Source organism: Azolla caroliniana, unplaced genomic scaffold (genome assembly GCF_043228905.1).
Source record: "Azolla caroliniana isolate FFs.n. ecotype wild unplaced genomic scaffold, voAzoCaro1.0.p SCAF_15, whole genome shotgun sequence".
In the NCBI taxonomy this organism is placed as follows: Eukaryota; Viridiplantae; Streptophyta; class Polypodiopsida; order Salviniales; family Salviniaceae; genus Azolla; species Azolla caroliniana.
Window position 1 is genome coordinate 5,143,014 of NW_028230450.1, and position 20,763 is coordinate 5,163,776.

General features: G+C 39.5%; 1 protein-coding gene across 1 annotated transcript; it reads right to left on the reverse strand.

Annotated features, from left to right (window-relative positions):
* Positions 1-731: 731 nt before the first annotated feature.
* Positions 732-4,946, reverse strand: LOC147854450 (CSC1-like protein ERD4). The gene is made up of 7 exons (XM_087331708.1): positions 4,611-4,946; positions 4,247-4,395; positions 3,854-4,129; positions 3,352-3,627; positions 2,660-3,210; positions 2,049-2,307; positions 732-1,603 (listed from the first exon to the last, which is right to left on the reverse strand). Exons 1-7 carry the CDS (start codon positions 4,867-4,869, stop codon positions 1,205-1,207), a joined length of 2,169 nt encoding a protein of 722 aa, XP_087187834.1. The 5' UTR covers positions 4,870-4,946; the 3' UTR covers positions 732-1,204.
* Between the last annotated feature and the right edge of the window lie 15,817 nt (positions 4,947-20,763).

Sequence of the window (20,763 nt, forward strand, 5' to 3'; positions counted from 1 at the left end):
CGAGCAAGAAAGAAAAGAGAGAGATAGAAGATAGAAGTAGAGTAGGCAGCTATTATTCTTGCCCTGATCGATGACCAAGTGACCTCCTATTGTCGCCAAAGTTGTTCCTGATACTATCTTCTTCAAATCCAACGGCTGGATTATTGTTTTGATTTCTCTATCTTCATAGATTTTGCTCTGATCAAAATTTATGAATTTGTGAAATTTGCGACTATATATGATGATTTGTAGAGATTTGTTGATCCAAGAACTTACCTTGAAGATTGTAAAGCCACTAGTTTTGTACTAGAGATGAAAACCTTTTGTAACCACTGGATTATTATTTATTAGTGGCGTTTTGGTGCCGTTGTGAACGGTCCCGTGGTTTTTCCTCACATCGGGGTTTTTCACGTAAATCTCGTGTCTCTTTGGTCATTTGTTTGTTAGTGTTTCATTCTGGAGTTTCTTGCTAAATTGCTGTCGAGATTAGTTTGGTTTCATTATGATCTTATATTTTAAAACACAAGTGGGGAAAAGATGTATTAGCTTCCATGTGGAATAGTGGTATTGTCTTGGGCTTCCCCAAGAGATTAAGTGTTCGATATAATCATATAAGGTAAAGATTGGATCCATGGAAGAAGAAGTTTCGAAGTGCCGATACAAGAAAAAGGAGAGTGCAAGTAATAAGAAAAACACCAGAGCCATGTCAGGTTCACCTTATTCTTTTTGAAGCAATGCATTGGCTTTGTTTTAGAAAACTTTGCTCTGTTTTTTGAAAACTTGAATGGGATAATGAATCACAAGGGAGATCTTGGGAGGCTTATGATGACCAAGGCAATGATACCATCAATCTAAGGCTCATGGTTCACTTCTTTTTATTGAAGTGATGCATAGGCTTTGTTTTAGAAAACTCTGCTCTGTTTTCGAAAACTTCAATTGGGTAATGAATCAAAAGAGATCTTCGGAGGCTTATGATGATCAAAGGCATTGAAGCCGTCAATCCTCGACTCATGAACGGAATCAAGGATACAACAAGAGAATTGAGTAACAAGCAAGCTATAGGTATGTATGATACAACAACAGAAAGGTGAATTGGAAGGTGACCGTTACACTACCAAGGGCTGTGAATTGGAAAAGAAGCACCTTACATATATACATATAATACAAGCCAAAAAAGTGATGAGAATCTTCATCAACACTAATGCAAATGGGTTTCTGCCAGCAACTACTCTGGCCCTTCATCCATATCATTTAAATCACTCTGAGCATCCTCAACATCACTCAGAACGTCCTCAAGATCATGTTTCCGACGCTTGGGGGTGAGGTAGGCTGGGGTATAAGCTTTAACTATCGAGTCGATAGAAGAAGGATTAATTTGCTCCCCATAAGTAGCATAGAGAGGAGACACTTGGAAAGATGGGTAGAAGAACTCTCTACATATGTATGCGAAAATGAGAGTCGCCACGATAGGCGGCATCAGTAATGGCACATACACGAACTGCTTGAGTCCGAAATAGCCCAGCATCGTGAGTTGGGATAAGAGGAGAGACGCTACTATCCGGGAATGGATGTGAGGCCACATCTTACCTCCGCTCTCGTACTTTGGCACCATCACATTCAATGCCTACAGAGAAGTAGTCAATAATATTAGACACAAAGAAGGGCTTAAGTACTAAGCAATGCTTCATATTTCCTATCCCCCAAAGGGGCATTATCATTTCCTGACAAATTAGAATGTCTTATAGCCTCCTCATTGTCAGAGAGCATGTAATGCTCTGACTTACTGTAAACATACTTGCCGCATCCATATCCATTAATCTAAACATCAAATTAGATGTATACTACACGTATGTAATCTTCTGACTTAATCTAAACATACTTGCTGCATCCATATGGATTCATATAAACATCTAATTAGATGTATAGTACAAGTATACAAACCAGTAGATACATATGGTATACATCCCCAAATTAGATGCACATGTAGCATTTAGCATGCAACCCAGGATTAATATATTCATGGCATTCTTATTTAATTCTATCCGATGACTCCCCCGGATTGGCCTTACCTGATTCCGCATGAACAGCCAACCCAGCCCGAAGTAGAGGATGGAAAATACTAAAATCAGTGGTGCGATGACTGCATAGCAAAACGTGATTGTCAGGATGAGCATATCTGTTGGGATGCTAGTTCCGTATTTGAAAGCCTTTGGACGCAAGGCTTTCTTGATTTCAGCATTCGACCTAATCCACCCACACCTCTTCTTCAAATGAAATCTGATGAACGGGACTAGCCTCGAGAATGTCATGCCATAACCCACAAAGAACCTGCACATTGTGAATAAGCCATTAGATATCATCTGAGTATATTACCGCCCCGCATTAGCCTTTCAATTTGTTAATTCTTGTTTTTGCTCATGATGTGTTCTTATCTCCCCCTCCTCATATATTCTACACACACATATGGTTGAATTGCGATTTCTATCCGCTCTCACGTCTGCACGCACGGATTTCAGTTTGGACATAGTTGATCATTGTTTTCCATAGCAAAGAAAATGGTTTAGGATTCAATTTAGGCTTTAGACTTTAGTGCATACCCACAAACCAAACCATTTTGCTTTAGACATGGAAAAGAAACAGACACATAAATGACATTAGAGGAGAGAGATTAGAGACTTACGTGAGGGCCACAAATGAGATGAAGAAATTGGCTTGCCCAGGGAGGGATTCACTTAGCAGTGCGACTACGGTTTTCGGACGATTGAGGATACTTTTGAGGGAGCTGAACAGGCTTCCTGCTAAAGTCACACCCAAGAAGACATTAAGAACATTGAAGTAGAAGAATTTGCCGGCAGATGCCCTATCACGCTGGCTTTTCGAAAGAATCCCCTCCATTTCTGAGATCCTCGAGAGCACGAATGGAAGGATGTAAATGAAGACAACCAGAACAATCTGAGGTAAAAATGCTTGGAGTACTGCATTGACTGATGGGATATCCACCAGAGGAGCTAGGAATGGTAGCTTCAGCTTCAAGTTATCGAGGGAGATAATGGCCGACACGAATGTTATGGGGATCATGTAGAAGAAGATTGTGAGCGAGACCGTGAAATAGACTCCCGTTTGTCGAAGGAGCCTTTGTTCAAATGGTATCGCCAGGTTTGTCCAAATCACTTCTCTCGGCTCAGGGGCCACAGAGGTAATCCATTGGTTTGCATAAAGGCTATGCCTAACCTGCAACAATAAATAAAGACCAGGTTACACTAGAACATTAAATCAGACTACTGGTTGAATTTTAAAAGACCAGTTGATGGCAGAACATGCATTAAGATGCACAAAGCATGAGTTAATTCTTGAGTAAGAATATGTTTGTACCTGAGATGCAGTAGTGGCAGCTGCTCTGCTATTAAAAATGACGATCGCAGCGGCTTTCTGAGTCTTGGAGCTTGCATTAGATCTTCGTTCCTCCTCAAGATCTTCTTCATTCTTCTGCTGTTGTGCTCTGTAGTAATCAATGGAGTCTACTTGAGGTCCAAAAAGACCTAGAAATCCAGTCCTATGTTTAGGTCTGGTCTTCTTGTCCACAAAGGTTGCCTCCAGATGAGCAAGTGTTTTCTTAGCACTCTGTCCCATTTTCCAGAACATAAAAGCCTGAAATGGTACACACAAGACATACTTTTTCATGGAGCATCGCCAAAGATAGTGGCTAATGGTTTCTTTGTAAAACGCTTACCCACACAACAACCCTAAACCCTAACGGTGTCTTTTGAAAAGCCATGTTTATTACTAGACTCTAATACAGAGAAAAAACCTAATGGTTTCTTCTCAGAAAGGAAGAACAGGGGGAGATTATGACTTCCTAATAGATAATACATACCTTGGATCCATATGTGACAACGATGGAGGCCTGATATGTTCCTGGATGCAGATCTCTGAAGTATTTGTCCACCTCTTCAGCTATGGTGCCCTTGGTAGGGGCAGGGATATCCCTCACCAGAACAGCATATTCCTCTGGTTTTGCTGTCTGAATGTCAGATTTGTCGTTAATTCTTAAGGTCACAACATGCTTGTAGGTTTTCCAGAGTCTATGCAGAGTGGCTATGGTGAGCCAGTAAGCTCCAATTACGTAGGCCCACAGACGTAAACTCCTATCCTGTATCAGTCAAAAACCAACAGTTTCAATCCAGCGGTCCTTTCATAAAATTATTTCCATTCCGTTTCTCTTTCTGTAGAGTCCTTGTTACGTATATATATATATATATATCATTACCTGCACATTCCCCATGGCGACCTTGTCGAAATCAGTGGACCCAACCGTCGAATTTTTCTGTTTCTGAAGCTCGAAATTCCGATCGGTTATGGAAACAGGAAGCAGCACGGGCACGCAGAAGACTGCCGTGTACAGGCAAATGAAGAAGGCTGAAAGCAATCACAATCATAGAAAAAAGAATAAGAAGTTAATGGAATGAATCGAGCCAGAATGCGACTCTAAATCCAGGAATAACATAAGAATGCTCGCAGTATATCGAAGGCCATTAGATTGCACGGGTGGAAAACACAGGCTGGCTTAATACGATTGAAACACTCAGGGATTTCAAGAAATTGACATAGATTTTTAGATTTAAATTAGGTACCAGATGCAAGGAACTTCATGTAAATGGCAGCATCCAAGCCGGCCTGCTTGATGATGTCTTCCTCAGTAATAGACCAAGCTTCGTGTAGCCATGAGAAGATGCCAGAATTGTAAGGAGGAGAGATCTTCTTGGCTTTCTTCCGAGGGTAGTAGATGGGACCATTGGCAGGGCTGCGGGAGAGCAGGGCATGGAGGGCGAGGAGTGCGAGGAAGATGAGAAAAGAAGTGCTGAGAGAAGTGATGAAGCCTGAGTTATCCATGGCAGCTGCAGCAACAAAAGATCAAGCTTCTCTCATTCAAGAAGAAGAAGATGAAGAAGAAGCAGGAGATTGAGGTCCTGAGCTATGGCTATGGCTATGGCTATAGGATATTTAAGTGGATGTGTGTTGGTCAATTGCCCATCCTGCCAGTGGCCAGCCAAGAAAGAGTTCAGCGCATTAAATGCCCTGCCGTCCATGTCACGTGGTCAGTTGACATTTGACCAGGACCCACACGGTCTTGACTCTTGACCTTGACCTTTCCATTGCCGCAGCCATATGGCACTCAATCAAGCAAAACCTTCAAATGGATGTGGGACGTCTTGTTCACCAAATTAATGGTTAAACTTAAGTGTGGTGGTGCCAGTAGTGACTTGCTCATCCCCAACCTTGGCTCCACTCTAAACACCTAGTCAATTGCTTATCAACTTGCACTTTCATCGAGGTGTCAATGACGTTCCGATTTCTATGCGGAGGGTTCTTATCCATTTCATTGCTCGCCCACAACTTTCTCCATCTTTAATTCTCTTCTCATCACTTTTCGTTGTGGTGGTGGTCGTTATTGAATCTCAATCGATTAGTAAATGAGTGTTTCTCCCCGAGATCACTTTGTCGTGATGTATCTTTCGGCCTTTAGCGCTCTTTATGTTCGGCTTTTTAATGCACTCACAAGCTGGGCCTATCTACCTGTAGTCAAATGATGGAAGTCTATGAGAAAAGTTGCACGAAATAGTTAAAAGGAAGAGAATTTATAAATCAATGAATCAATCATTGGATGATCTAAACATAAGATGGCAAATCATGAGCTCATTAACGCCAATTAAACCATGACCTCGAATTAATATCATAAACAAAACTGCTAGAGTGATGGTGCTCGAGCAATGTGGAGATCCAGGAAGCATACCGATGCACACTTATAAGTGGAGAAGAAAGACAATTTGATATCCTTGAAAAACATGGTGATTGAAAATGCATTTCATTTTTACTGCGAGCCCTTAGAATAATTTTGACTTCTTTCAACCCTACCTCAAACCATCATCTCCCACAAGCAAGCAAACAAGCTCTATGTTCATCTCATAGTTTTAGTCTCCTAAGCCACATTAGATCCTTTAGATTCGTGAATCTCAACGATGTGGCTAAGTGGATGGATCCTACGATCCTACATAGTTGGACCTTTCAAGCGTTTGCTAATTCTAAAACCATTCATTTTGATGGATCATTTGTTTAATGCTTTGCAACCCACAAACAAAGATGTCACTGTACACTCTTATAGCTTTTGACATAGATTTGGCTTTGTGATTCACAATGGAGATAGTGGTACTGGTTTTGATTAGTTGTCAACCTTTGATGGACCACTTTCCATTTCCTTTTGTTGACCATGGAGTCATCAACGTTGCAATAAGCCAACACTCTTGGTTGTGTTGGCAAACTTCTCCATAATTGAAATTCATTTTTCTTGTAAAGCGACCTCTTCATGTCATGAGATATATCGTGTCATAGATCCTTATCTTGTGGGTATTAATTCTTTCTTTCCCGTTCCTCAATTGAGTTTTCTAAATACAAATATGATTCTCAAATGATAAGAGCTATGTGCAAAGTATCTAGCTCAACTTATAAGGGCAAACCACTAGGACAACTTTGTTAAGGAATCACAAATCCATGAAGGCGATAATGTCGTGATGAGGCGAGCCAAAAGTGAGAGAACTCTATAATAGGTTGAGGAAAAGAGTGGCTAAAACAAAGTATTAAAGTTCAATAATAGTATAATAACAAAGTGTATGTCAAATGGTATGGATTACCTATTGGAGCAAAAAAGTTAAAGTATTAAATATTATTAAGGGCGAACAAGAAAATAAAAAGAAAGACTTTTATCTGGTGGAGAGTATTCATTATTCGCCTATTATGGGATTTAGAGAGCTGAGTTTTAGGGCTTGCTTTAGGGTTTGTGAAAATTTTAGGGTTTTCATATTTTTAATTCAGGTTTAGGGTTTCATATTGTCTCTCTCTATGTCTTAGCAATGACAACTTTACTCAAATGTAGTCTTCTTAGAATCCTACATTAACCCACTCTACGTGTTGAAAAGTCATCCTTACATTTTGAGTAGTTATTCGGACAATGGATGCTTTGGTCATGGTGTGCTCAGCCCCCTCCCCCTTATGCATCTAATTCTATTAGCCAATCATTGGGAATATGCAAAAAGCTCGTTAGGAAATTGGTATTGTGTAAAGGAACTTCCACGTATGTACTTAAGGGACAATTATTGCATAGTTGTCCTAAGGTACGTAGTAAGTGATACAAAGTGATCATCACAATGATTAATAATTTCCATCATTTAAAAGTAGAAAATAGATTGACAACGAATTGGTTCCTCTCAATATACCATTTTCTTTTAAATTTTCTTTAAATTTCCAACAATAGTGTACTTACCAATTAAAAAGCATTGGTGACTAGAATAAGAAAAGCACACGAAGTACAACATAGGCTTTGACAAGGTATTATTTGTCCAATGAATATATAAGCTTTACTTCAAAATTACACTAAAAGGGATGATTTCTAATTACAATGAGAGAGTATATATATCCAACTGATTTGGAGGATGCCTATAAAACTATCCATCGATGATGTCTTGGATCATCATGTCTGTTCGATCGTGGCATGCTCGTGTCGAATCCATATGGTCCCATCGCTATCATCCATGGAGATGACAATTGTATCACGCACATTCAGACACTTGAAGTCACAAAAAGATCTCCATTTGCCTTTGAGGACATACGATCCATTAGATATCCATAGGCCATGGATGAACGAATACTTGCGACCGTCACTCTCGTCCCACATTTCAATTTTCACGTCTCGATTCTCCGGGGATGGAGTGTTATGCTTCCCTAGGCACCCTCTCCACTCCTTGGCCATAAGCAGCCGATCTTGTTGGCACGACACATCGCTGGATGTGAGTTTCTTTCTAAACACTTCGTGCAGCTGCCGCCCGTCGCGAGAGAGCCGCTCGATTGCATTCGCCGGGTTGGTCACCATGACATTAAGCGTGTTCCGTGAAGGATTAGTGTGTACGCGATTGACGACGAGTGTGCGATCCTGCTTCTTTGCGATGCTCCTCGAAGAAGATGATAGTCGATGGTTATGCTTCACAGTGGTTTTATGGGGCATATGGGTTTTGATGTTAGAGTGGTTAAGTGCGCTTGGAAGAGTGTGGATGGGACTATATATTCTCTGATGATGAATATGATGCAAGCTGGGGAGATTGTAATTAACCATCATATCATTATTTGGGCTCAGATGGAGATTGATCGTCTTGTGATGATCATCATCATGACCATCAAGTCTAGCATGATGAGGATGATTATCTGTGGGCTTATTATTATGAGGATGAGGATCATGGTGATTAGCATCATCATGAGGAGGATGACCCAAATCAGGGGAAAGAGGGAACAGATGGAGGGCTGCAGGATGACTACTAGTGTCGCTGGCTTCTCTGAGTAATGTTAGTTCTTCATCTATTTTCATCATCCTCAGTATTCTCGCCTTCATCATATCTGCGAATCAAAGAAAATCAGAGCCAAGAAACTACTGATTTCAGCTGTAGCTGTTGCTTGATCGGATTTGTTAATTTTGTTTTGCCTGTGAATCAGAAGAATGAAATGAATGAGGATATGAAGCTTTTCGTCCTGCACCTACGTCGCTGATATACAGTCGATGAAAACGCAAAAACGTGAATGGCAGACAACCAAAGGGCTTCAAAGAAAACGCAATTTCTCAAAAAAAAAAAAACGCAAATCCTCTGCTTTTTCTTTTCTGCTTGCGTTTTTGCGTTCTTGCTGCCATTTGAGATCAATCGTCAAGACAATGTGAAATGGGAAAGGCCACGTTGGCCTCGTGACCCATTCATTGCTTGACACGTGTGTCCACACGACACACTCCACGTGTTTTCTTTCTTCCGGCCAAAACACATGGCCACGACACCACCTCAATGCCTAACTCATGAACAAGAATTTGATGCATTCTAAGGGTTTTACCTTAGGGTTAGTAAGGGTCTAAGGTGTGTCTAGGATTTCTGTCTTATTAGGTTTTTGTATCTTGCATTCTCCACATCCCTCGCAAATTTTCATACTCATTGATTTGGCATGTTAACCTTTCGACTATACTCGTATGCTTGCGGTGTCGTATTCTATACTTGTAGTGTTGTATTCAACATAGAATGTCCAAATGAAATAATTAGAAAATGTACAAAGATGTTCAGCAAATATTACATAGATGAATTCGCTTATAATTGAAATTTACTTCTCATTCCCCATACAAGGCTACAAAGGTGTTTCATCAGACCTCTCTGTACTCGCATCACAAATAGATGGGGCTTGTTCTTGACTTGAATCATACTTACATACAACATTTCTCGAATTTTATATACTTTCGAAATTATGTGATCCATGCTTTACATGAATTCATAGAATATAAGATGCTTTAAAGTAAACCCAATAAAATGATAATGAGTTATAGATATAGATAACAAGTGTCTTAATGCCTTAAAAAATAAAAATAAGGGTGAAAGAACCCATATATGACTAATATTCCATAAAAAATATGAAACCTAGATAATTTTGAGCATTAACAAGTATGAATGCATCCACTAGGGTATTTCCTTTGAATGATGCAAAGAGTCATTTTTCTATTTTCATTATATTTAGGGTCTTTTTCAATACTTAGTTCATCTATATTATTAGTCCAAGTGACTCTTTGTTGCAAATTGAACACTGATCATCCTAAGCAGGTTCTCTTAGAGCCCTTACACTGGTTACCAATATGAGTAGTAATGCTCGTAGAGCCCTTACCCTACTTCGCACTCGATCTCACAAGTTAGGTATTGAAGTTGCATCATTGTATCAAAATGTAACTAATTTGAAGACATGGAAAGTATGCAATGAAGGCATGGTAGAGGATGAATGTCACTTGCTCTTCACATGCTCAACATATAAGGCAATTTGTTCAAGATATCCTGACATACCAAGAGGGAGTGATAACTTAAGTGCCATACTTAAGACACCACCGAGAAGGTTGAGCTCATATGTGTATGCTTTATTCACGCATAGAGACTTTGGGCTTCAATGTATGAATACCCCTTCTTAGGAAGGAGACACATATCAAGAACACATGTATATTCTGGTCCCATAGGTCAAAATTGGCCTCTTTATGGACGATAACAACTCTAATTCTTTCCATAAAGACTTCCATTAGGGGCAATCCCAAAGATTTAGTTGTTGACAACAATGCATCATTATTATCATCAACATCCCCCTTGGGTGGAAATGGAAACTTGGCACAAATGCCTACCCCAAAGTAAGCTTTGTAGAAAATGCAGGGATTTTAGACTACTCTCACACAACAAGATAACATAGAAGAAATAAGGAAAAATCAGTAGATTAGGAGAAAAGAGCTTATGATTACAAAGAAGTAGAAAGGTTTATATGACCTAATTAAGTATGTTCACATCCAACAATTACTTAATTAGGCTCATGCTATTCTAACTATTCATACGATACACATTAAGTGTAACAAACCCCTCTCAAGTGAATGGTGTAAACTTGAATGTCATCACTATCCATGTGTTAGAAGGGTCCTAATTCCTTGTGAAAATGTTCAAACTTTTCTCTTGATAGAGCCATTGTAAAAATTTCTACAACATTTTCATAAGTTGGAACATAGGCAGAGTTTATCTCTTTAGCATGGAACTACTCGCTCACACAATGATAGTACACCTCAATGTGTTTTGATCGTGCATGGAAGACCGGATTCTTGCAATAGCTAAGGCACTTTGACTATTTGTAAATATACAAGTAGGAGATGGTTGCTCAAGGGACAAATGAGACAATAATCTCCTGAGCCAAACATACTCTATTGTTGTGATGAATGTTGCTTTATATTAAGCTTCACAATTTGATGTTGCCATTGTTGGCTACTTCTTTTTGAACCAGGTAACACAGGAATTGCCGATAAAGAAAATATTGCACTATGTGAGACACGAGTGCCGTAGTAGTCAGCTGAATCACTATCAATTGAGGTTGTTGGAGTAGATGAATTGCCATCCCAATAGAAGAGGCTGAAATTCATAGTGCTTTTGAGGTAACTAAAAACTCGCTTGGCTGCTTGCAATGCTTTGTTCTAGGGTTGTCCATAAACCTACTAAATTGCAAAACTATATATTGAATGTCAGGTCGTGTGTTGCAGAGGAATATCAAACAACCTACAACTTGATGGTATAAGAGTATATCAATTGGTTCTCCTTTGTCTTGTGGCCCCCTCAACAATAATGAATTGAATGTTGAGGTAGTAATGGAGATGACTCAGATTTGTAAGATCAAATGTCTTACTAAATTCAGCTTTGAAATCTACGATTTCTTGCTCAGTAGCAAATCATCAACATAAAGCACAACAATTAGTAATATTTCTCCATCCTTTCAAACATAAAGAGTCCTTTCGGTTGGATTGTTCACAAAACAGTGTGGAAAAATATGAGCATGGATCTTTGCATTGCATGCTGGAGGTGCTTGCTTCAACCCATACAAAGCTGTAAGTAACCCACGAACTTTAGTTTCAACACCTTTAATGACAACTCAGAGCTTGCATTACATAAGCCTCGTCTTCTAAATCTCCATTTAAGAAGGTGGTTTTAATGCCTAATTGGTGAACCTCCCATCCTTTATTTGAGGTTGTGGAAACTGTAGTTCTGATTACAATCATCCTTGAAGTGGGGGCAACAGTTTCCTCTTTTTGGGAACAACCTTTCGCTACAAGTCTTACGTTTAAACCATCAAGGCTACCATCCACATTACTCATGACTTTATAAATCCACTTTGTAGCAACTGATTTTCAATCTTTAGGTAGATCCCATAACTACCATCTGTTGTTCTTGTAGATGGACTCAAGTTCTAATTTCATGGCTTCAAAGAAATGGTCATGTGCTAATGCATCCACAACAGAGAGTGACTCCTCATCACAAATTTCAACAATAAGAGCATGATGCCGATAATACATTTCAACTCGTTAATTACATTTTCAAGTTTTACCTTGAAGAGGAGATTAACTTGTTAATTACTTTTTTGGGTTTTACCTTGAAGAGGAGATGTGAGTTTCTTGTCCATAATGGTGGTAATCAACCATTTAGGGACTATTATTGCTTGCTTAAAAGAGGCTTGTTCTTCCTCCAATTCCTTGTCAACATCATGTTGATTAATGACTTGTAAATCATCATTATTATCAACAATATTTGCTTGTTCATTTTCAACCACAATGAATTATTGCAAGAGATCAATTTGAGCATTGTTTCATTGCTCTTCATCTTTCTTTGGAGCATGCTCTTGCTAATGCAAAACCTAAAAATTACATCCATGAGGTTGGGTTAGTTGATCACCTTCAAAAACAACATTTTGGAGCAATAATAACAAAGTATCAAATGCATTTGGTTGATTACGAATTGTTTCAGCAATCCACAAGTGGTTCAGCTGCATTTTCAGCAAATATCACATCCCAACTGATGATGGATGCTTTGGTCATGGTGTGCTTAGCCCCCTCCTCTTATGCATCTAATTCTATTAGCCAATCATTGTGTATAGGAATTACCACATACTTAAGGGACAATTACATAGTTGTCCTAAGGTACGCAGTAAGTGATACAAAGTGATCATCACAATGATTAATAATTTCGATCATTTAAAAGTAGAAAATAGATTGACAACGAATTGGTTCCTCTCAATATCCCATTTTCTTTTAAATTTTCTTTAAATTTCCTAAATAGTGTACTTACCAATTAGAAAGCATTAGTGACTAGAATAAGAAAAGGACAAGAAGTACAACATGGGCTTTGAGAAGGTGTTGTTTGTCCAATGAGTATATAAGCTTTCCTTCAAAATGACATTAAAGGGCCGATTTCTAATTACAGTGAGAGAGTATATAAATCCAACTAATTTGGAGGATGCCTAGATAAAATCATCCATCGATGATGTGTTGGATCATCCTGTTGGTTCGATTGTGGCGCGCTCATGTCGGATCCATATGGTCCCATCGCTATCATCCATGGAGATGACGATAGTATCGCCCACATTCAAATGTTTGAAGTCACGAAAAGATCTTCATTTGCCTTTGAGGACATAAGATCCATTAGATTTCCATATGCCATGGATGAGAGAATACTTGGGACCGTCAGTCTCGTCCCACATGTCGACTTTCACGTTTCGATTCTCCGGGGATGGAGTGTTATGCTTCCCTAGGCACGCTCTCCACTCCTTGGCCATAAGCAGCTGCTCTTGTTGGCACGACACATCGCTGGATGTGAGTTTCTTTTTAAACACTTCGTGCAGCTGCCACCCCTCGCGAGAGAGCCGCTCGATTGCATTCGCCGGGTTGGTCATCATGACATTAAGCTTGTTCCGTGAAGGATTAGTGTGTACGCGATTGATGACGAGTGTGCGATCCTGCTTCTTTGTGATGCTCCTCGAAGAAGATGATAGTCGATGATTATTCTTCATAGTGGTTTTATGGGGCATATGGCTTTTAATGTTAGAGTGGTTAAGTGTGCTTGGAATAGTGTGGATATGACTATATATTCTCTGATGATGATCACATTGGCATGATGATGAATATGATTCAAGTTGGTGAGACTGTAATTGACCATCATATTTATTATTTGGGCTCAGATGGAGATTGATCGTTTTGTGATGATTATCATAATGACCATCACTAGCATGATGAGGATAATTATATGTGGGGTCATGAGGATGAGGTTCATGGTTGTAGAAATTAAGAGATGGAAAGAGAGGGAGAGAGAGAGGGAGAGAAAGAAACTTTTATTAATGGAGAATTTGTTTCTCTGTCTACAACCAACCGACCACAAAGAGAGAGATTGTGGTGGTTATAGGTGCACCCTATTTTTGGGGTGCACCTTTTCATATTTTTTAATATCTTTTCATTGTGTCTATTTTTGTATTTATTTATTGTAACTAATTAGTTTATTACAACAGCCTCCCATAAACTAATTAGTATTGAATCGTTGTAATCCTAAATTTTCACAACAAGCTTCAAATTTGTCCGGAGGTAAAGCCTTTGTTAGAAAATCTGCCAACATATGTTTTGTCGGGATAAACTCTAAGGTAAGTTTGTTTTCTTCAGCCAACTCTCGTATAAAGTGGTATTTTAAATCCACATGCTTTGTTTTCTCTGAGTGCTTTGGATTCTTCGTCAAGTAGATACATGATATATTATCGCAGAAGATTTTTAATTGAAGTGGTTCACATAGTTGGAGTTCCTTTAACACTGTTTGCAACCATAGTCCTTCTTTAGCGGCCAACGCCAGTGCCATGAATTCAGCTTCAGCAGATGAGTGTCATAGATTCTTGTTTTTTCAATTGCCATGTCATTGCTGCTCCTGCCATTATAAAAGAAAAACCATTAGTAGATCTTCGAGAATCAACGTCTCCCCCCAATCCGAATCAGACCAACCAACGAGTGATTTGATTGGTCTTTTGAATTGGGATCGTTTATATGTTAACCCATAGTTAGATGTGTGTTTTAGATATCGTATAACATGTTGAAGTGATTTCCAGTGCATAAGGCCAGGGTTATGCATAAAGCGTGAAAGATAATTAATTGCAAAACAAAGGTCAGGGCGAGTTCCTGTGACTAAATATCGAAGTTTTCCTATTAATTGTTTAAAGGGAAATTGCTTCATAAAATTAATATCTCTTTTTGTGGTTGGACCATCTGATATACTTAAGTTACATGTTAGTAATAAGGGAGTACTACAAGGTTTAATGTTTAGCATCCCGAAGGATTTCAAAATTTCATTAATGAATTTATTTTGATGAATGATCAAAGTGCCCATACTACGATTATGTGTAACTTGCATGCATAGGAAATAAGATAGGGGACCTCAATCTATTATTGAAAATGCTTTGAAAAGTTCTAGCTTTGCTTGAGTAATTTCGGATGGTGTTCCAACTATAGGAATGCCATCTACATATAGTGCTACCACTAACAACCGATTAGATGTATAATTATGTCTAATGTATATATTTGGTTTTGATAACAACCTAGAGTAGCCATGTGAGAGCATAAAATTGTTAAATTTTTGAAACCATAATCTAGAAGATTGTTTGAGTCCATAAAGTGATCGATGTAGTCGACAAACATAGTTTGGTTGAGAGTGTGACTCAAGCCCAGGAGGTTGTGACATGTAGATTTCTTTTGGTAAATCACCATGTAGAAATGTCGTTTGTACATCCAAGTTATGTACCTCGAGCTCAAGAATGGTGGCCAGAGCCATTAGGAGTCGAAACAATGCCATGCAGAGAACGGGTGAGAATGTCTCAGAATAATCAAGTCCTTTGACTTGAGAAAAACCACGAGCTACAAGTTGAGCTTGGTAACGTGCAACAGTACCATCAGGGTTTAGTTTTCTCTTCAACACCCATTTGCATGAAATAGGTGAGCGTTCAGTTGGGAGTGGTACTAGAGTCCATGTTTTGTTGGCATCAAGAGATTCAAGTTCTTTTTCCATGGCCGTTTGCCATTCAACACGATCTGGACTTTGCAATGCCTTATTGATAGTTAAGGGATCATTAGAGACGTCTGATGTGGTTGAGGGGGAACCAAGTGCCGAAAATGCAAAATCAGTTTCAAATTGATGGTCCGCAACAAGGGCATCTATTTTGTTTGTGTGCTCATAGAGATCTTGAATAGTATGAACTTTCTTTGGAGTGGATGTAGGGCTAAGTGAACTAGGTGATTTCGCAATGTCAGAACTATTTGTATGTTCTTCATATTGGTTAGTGGAATATGAAGTATTTCTACATCCTATTTTAATTCCTTTTGCATCCTTGTGGCCAATGGTTTTATCCTTGCCATTAAGGTGTGAGGATCCTCGTAATGGAGTAATGAGATGTTTGCTAGGATGGGAACATGAATAATCAATGTGTGTTAGTGGTGTTCTGTCTAAAGGTTTTTCCTTATGAATATTTAGGTGATTGTTAAGCCTCTTTCTAGTTTGGGTAGGAGTAGTGTTTAAAATTGGGGCATGTACATCAATTTGTTTTGAATGTTTGGTTACTTGAGGCGATAAGTTAGAGTTATCGGTTGAATGTGAAACTTGTGGGAGGGCCTCTAGAGGTGAGGACATTAGTGGAAAAGGGTTAATTGGCATATGGTCAATTGTGACTTGTTGAATTTCCGAGGACGTTGGCAGAGCCCGCCAAGAATTAGTAGGTGATACTATTACTTCTTTGTTGGATTCGGTGTTGGACATGGTAGTCCTGTCTTGTATCTTTTCATCTCCACGGTGTGGGTGAGGATTAGATATTAGTTTATCTTCATGAAATATCACTCTTCGACTAAATAGAAATCTTTTGGATTTTGGGTCATATAATCGATAACCCTTATAGCCATGAGGTTCGCCATACCCAACGAATATTGTGCGAACCGCATGATTATCTAATTTTGATTGAGTGTCTAAAGGTACTAGTGCATATGATGGACATCCAAAGATACTTAGATTTTCATAATTTGGATTTTTTCCAAACCACAAGGAAAATGGAGTTGTTCTAATTGATCTACTATATATTCTATTGAATATATAACAAGCGGTTGAAACAACCTCTTCCCAATATGTTCTGGGAAGGTTTGCAACGGCAAGCATGCAACGAGTGGCATCCATATACAACCGGTTTCATCGTTCAACCCTTGAATTGTGTTGAGGTGTATAAGGAATGGTAAATCGTTGTTGAATGCCATGGTTTTGGCAATAATTTTGGAATTGTTCAGACTTGAATTCTCCACCATTATCTGATTGGAGTACTTTAAGGGGTAGGTCTTGTTGATTTGTTACAAGTTTATGATAGGATTTAAATTTCTCAAGGACTTGATCACTACGTTTTGTCCTTAGAAAGGTGACCATTGTGAGACACGTAAAGTCATTGATGAATGTTAGGAAATATACATTTCTAGATAGGGATGGGGTAGACAAAGGGCCACATATATCTGTGTGTACTAATTGGAGGGGTTTAGTGGTGGTTGTTGGATGTGATGGAAATGGCGAGTTAGAGAGTTTTCCAAAGATACACCCTTCGCAAAGGGATAGTTTCGATTTACGAGGAAGAGTAAAACCAAGTGCGACATGTTGTCGGGCCATGTGAACCATTGTTTGATGGTTTAGGTGACCTAATCGATAGTGCCATAGTAAGGTCGCATAGTTTGATGTGCTTGAATCATCTATGTGGTGTGCTTCTTTAGTAGGGACCACCGAGCGACCTAAAAGGTAAAGACATCCTTGTCTCGGACAATTAACGACATAACCTCGGCCAGAGGGTGTCTTGTGATGAATGATATAGTATTTGTGGTAAAACTCGATCGACGTATTATCATTTGTGAGTTTATTGACAGATATCAAGTTCTTTGCTATGTTAGGTATATAATAAACTTCATTGACTTCAATGAAGTTCCCATCAGAAAGTTCAAGATGGGCAGTCTGATGTCCAAGGGCATATTCAACCCCATTGTTCCCAAATCTCACTGGAAAAGGATGTTCTAAGGGCTTATAGTTTTTGAGCCATTCAACTATTGAGGTAAGGTGACATGTGGCACCTGTATCAAGAATCGACATTGAAGTGGAAGAGTTAATAAACGAAGTGAGGGCCATGAAGGCAATGAAGGAGTCTTCATTGTCCTCATTGGAATTTTGGTCACTATGACATATGTTATCATTTTGATCATAGTTATCATGTGATGCATTGTAAGATTGGTTTTCTTTATATGTTGTTTTCCCTTTGTTGTTAGAATGCCTATAACAATCTTTCGTTTAATGTCCACTCCTTTGACAATTTTTGCAAATGGATTTAAGGAACCTAGATTTGTTATGATCTCTTGAATCATTAAATTTGGAGGTTCGTGAATAAAATTTGGAGCTAGTAGGTTGGTATGTTTATCTAGGTTTATTGTAAGGTTTTGTATTGTATTTTGGATGTTTGATATAAAGTGCGGTGTGAGATGAGGAGGGTTGATTTATTGCCCTACGAAGTATGTTTTCTTGTGAGATTGATGCCACTAATGTTGACTGATTATGATTTTGTGCTTATAAATGGTTGCCATGATGGGGGTAGGGTGGCTAACAGGAGGGTGGATTGAACGGAACTTGGCAAAATAAGTCCTGAAAGGATCGCATCATCAAGGTGAAGTCTCCAATTTTTGACAAATGTCTCAACATCATCATTTTCATTCATATTCATATTTAGTAATGTTTTTACATTGGCAACTTGGGACGTAACGTCTGTATGGAGGTAGTCAGCCTCTAATCTATCCCATATTTGTTTGGAGGTAGTCAAGGTTCTCACACTTTGCTTAAGTGTGTCCTCCATATGAAGGAGAAGTTCTAAGCGAGCGTTTAGATCACGTCGCTTCCACGTTTGCACGTTGAGTGCATTTGTGGGGTCATGAATGTTAGGGCACACGTCAGTTCCATCGACGATATTTAACTAATTATATTGTTCTAATATAATTTCCATGGTCATACGCCATGGTTGATAGTTTTTATCATTCAATTTTTCAATGTGATAAGTGCAAGATTATACCTGGGCGGCATTTGCCGCCACATTCGCTATCGGTCCCGTGTTTGACATTGTCGAAAATCGTTTCTTTAATTGACACGTTCGTTATTGACACCACGAAAAAAGTTCTTGGTGGGGTTTGGCTCCTTCACTGCTCTGATACCATGTAGAAATTAAGAGATGGAAAGAGAGGGAGAGAGAGGGAGAGAAAGAAACTTTTATTAATGGAGAATTGGTCTCTCTCTCTACAACCAACTGACCACAGAGAGAGAGATTGTCGTGGTTATAGGTGCACCCTATTTTTGGAGTGCACCTTTTCATATCATTTAATATCCTTTGGTTGTGTCTATTTTTATATTTATTTATTGTAACTAATTAGTTTATTACAACAATGGTGATTAGCATCATCATGAGGAGGATGACCCAAATCAGGGGAAAGAGGGAACAGATGGAGGGTTGCAGGATAACTACTAGTGTCGCAAGCTTCTATGAGTAATGCTACCTTTTCATCTATTTTCATCATCCTCAGTATTCTTGCCTTCATCATATCTGCGAATCAAAGAAAATTAGAGCCAAGAAACTATTGATTTCAGCTATAGCTGTTGCTTGGTCGGATTTGTTAATTTTGTTTTGCCTGTGAATCAGAAGAATGAAATGAATGAGGCTATGAAGCTTTTCGTCCTGCATCTACGTTGCTGATATTTTAGGGTTTGCCTTACGACTTTGCAAGGAGTGCGGCTCGGTATACCACTAGAATATGGAGCATGTCCACTCGGTATACTGCCATGAGTTTTGTGGTTGTCTGGATGCTTCAAGCATTGCAAGTTAAGCGTGCTTGAGCCAGAACAGTACTGGGATGGGTGACCTCCCGGGAAGTCCTGGTTACTTCTACGATAGTAATGGGTTCGGGGGGACCCATTGCTATCAAGAGTGGACACGCTCCGTATTCGAGCGGTATACCGACCCGCACTCCTTGCAAAGCCGTAAGGCAAACCCTAAAAAGTCAATGGTGGATGGCCGTGTCATGACTTTCTCCACACTTGTTCTAGAGACTTGGGCAGATGCGTCGGAAAGCAAACGTGAGACCCAAGACATGGAAGGTTGCGGTGAGGAAATGAAGGCCAAAACTAACACTGACAAAGAAGAGAGAAGCATGATCGAAGCTTGTTCGATCAAGAGGATCAATGGGTACGAGGCTCATGAGATTGAAGAGATAGCCACGAAAAACAACATCGAGTCGGAGATGGCTATGAACGAGTCGATGGCGGATGGTCATGTGGAGACTTTCCTAACACTTCATCTAGAGACTTCGGTAGTTGCGTCCGAGAACCAACGTGAGACGAAAAGGAAGAGAAGGACCAAGCTAATACAACCAATGACGATGGCCACATTTTCTCCACACTTGTTCCAGAGACTTGGGCAATTGTGTCCGAGAACCGATGTAAGACCCAAGAGACGGGAGGTGATGGCGAAGAACCGAAGGTCGAAACTAATACATGTGACGAAGAGAGAAGCATAATAAAGGATTTCTCAATAAAAAGGATCGATGGGTACAAGCCCCATGAGTTTGAAGGAATAGCTATGGAAAATGGCGTCAAGGCGAAGATGGTGGATGATCATGAAGAGACTTTCCCCACAAAGGTTCTTGAGACTTGGGCATTAACCAATGTAAGACCCAAGAGACAGAAGGTGGCGGCGAAGAAACAAAGGCCAAAGCCAATGCGGACAACCATAAGGTGGAAGCGGCTAAGGGTAGCACGACAAAGACAAACTATGAAAACCTATGGATCCCTCCACACTCGTTCGAGAGACTTGGGCATTAACCGATGTAAGACCCAAGAGAAGGATGGTGGCGGCGAGGAAGCAAGGGTTGAAGCTAGTGCGTGCAACAAGGAAGTCATGGTCAACTCCAAAGTATATCACGAAAGTAGAAAAAGTGAGAAGCATGAAATGTGTTCACTTAAGGACCTCGAGATGAGCATGCAGTTAAAGAATGAACGACTAAGAGTACTCAAAAATAGTATTTCGATAAGGCCTTTGAAAGGCATCCATGGAACAAGAAAGGATGATAAAAGAAAGTTAGATGACCAAGGAGATGGCCGAGATGAAGGTGGCACATGCATAAGGAGTGAAGCATTATGCTCTAGAGGAGCAAAGAGAGCCATGATAATCGGTCATGGAAATGCAAAGACTAAACGAAGAATATGGTGGATCCGATGGCAATGGCGGTTCGGGTACATCGATGAAAAAGTAAAGTAATCAAAAGAGGAACCTCACTACAATTGGCACATACCGGTG

Bases quoted from the DNA above. Each gene is read 5' to 3' on its own strand.
- LOC147854450 (XM_087331708.1), bottom strand. From the start codon at position 4,869: ATGGATAACTCAGGCTTCATCACTTCTCTCAGCACTTCTTTTCTCATC. The intron at 4,396-4,610 runs GTACCTAATTTA...GATTGCTTTCAG, and splicing joins CATGAAGTTCCTTGCATCTG to CCTTCTTCATTTGCCTGTAC. The intron at 2,308-2,659 runs GTAAGTCTCTAA...CACAATGTGCAG, and splicing joins ATCTCATTTGTGGCCCTCAC to GTTCTTTGTGGGTTATGGCA.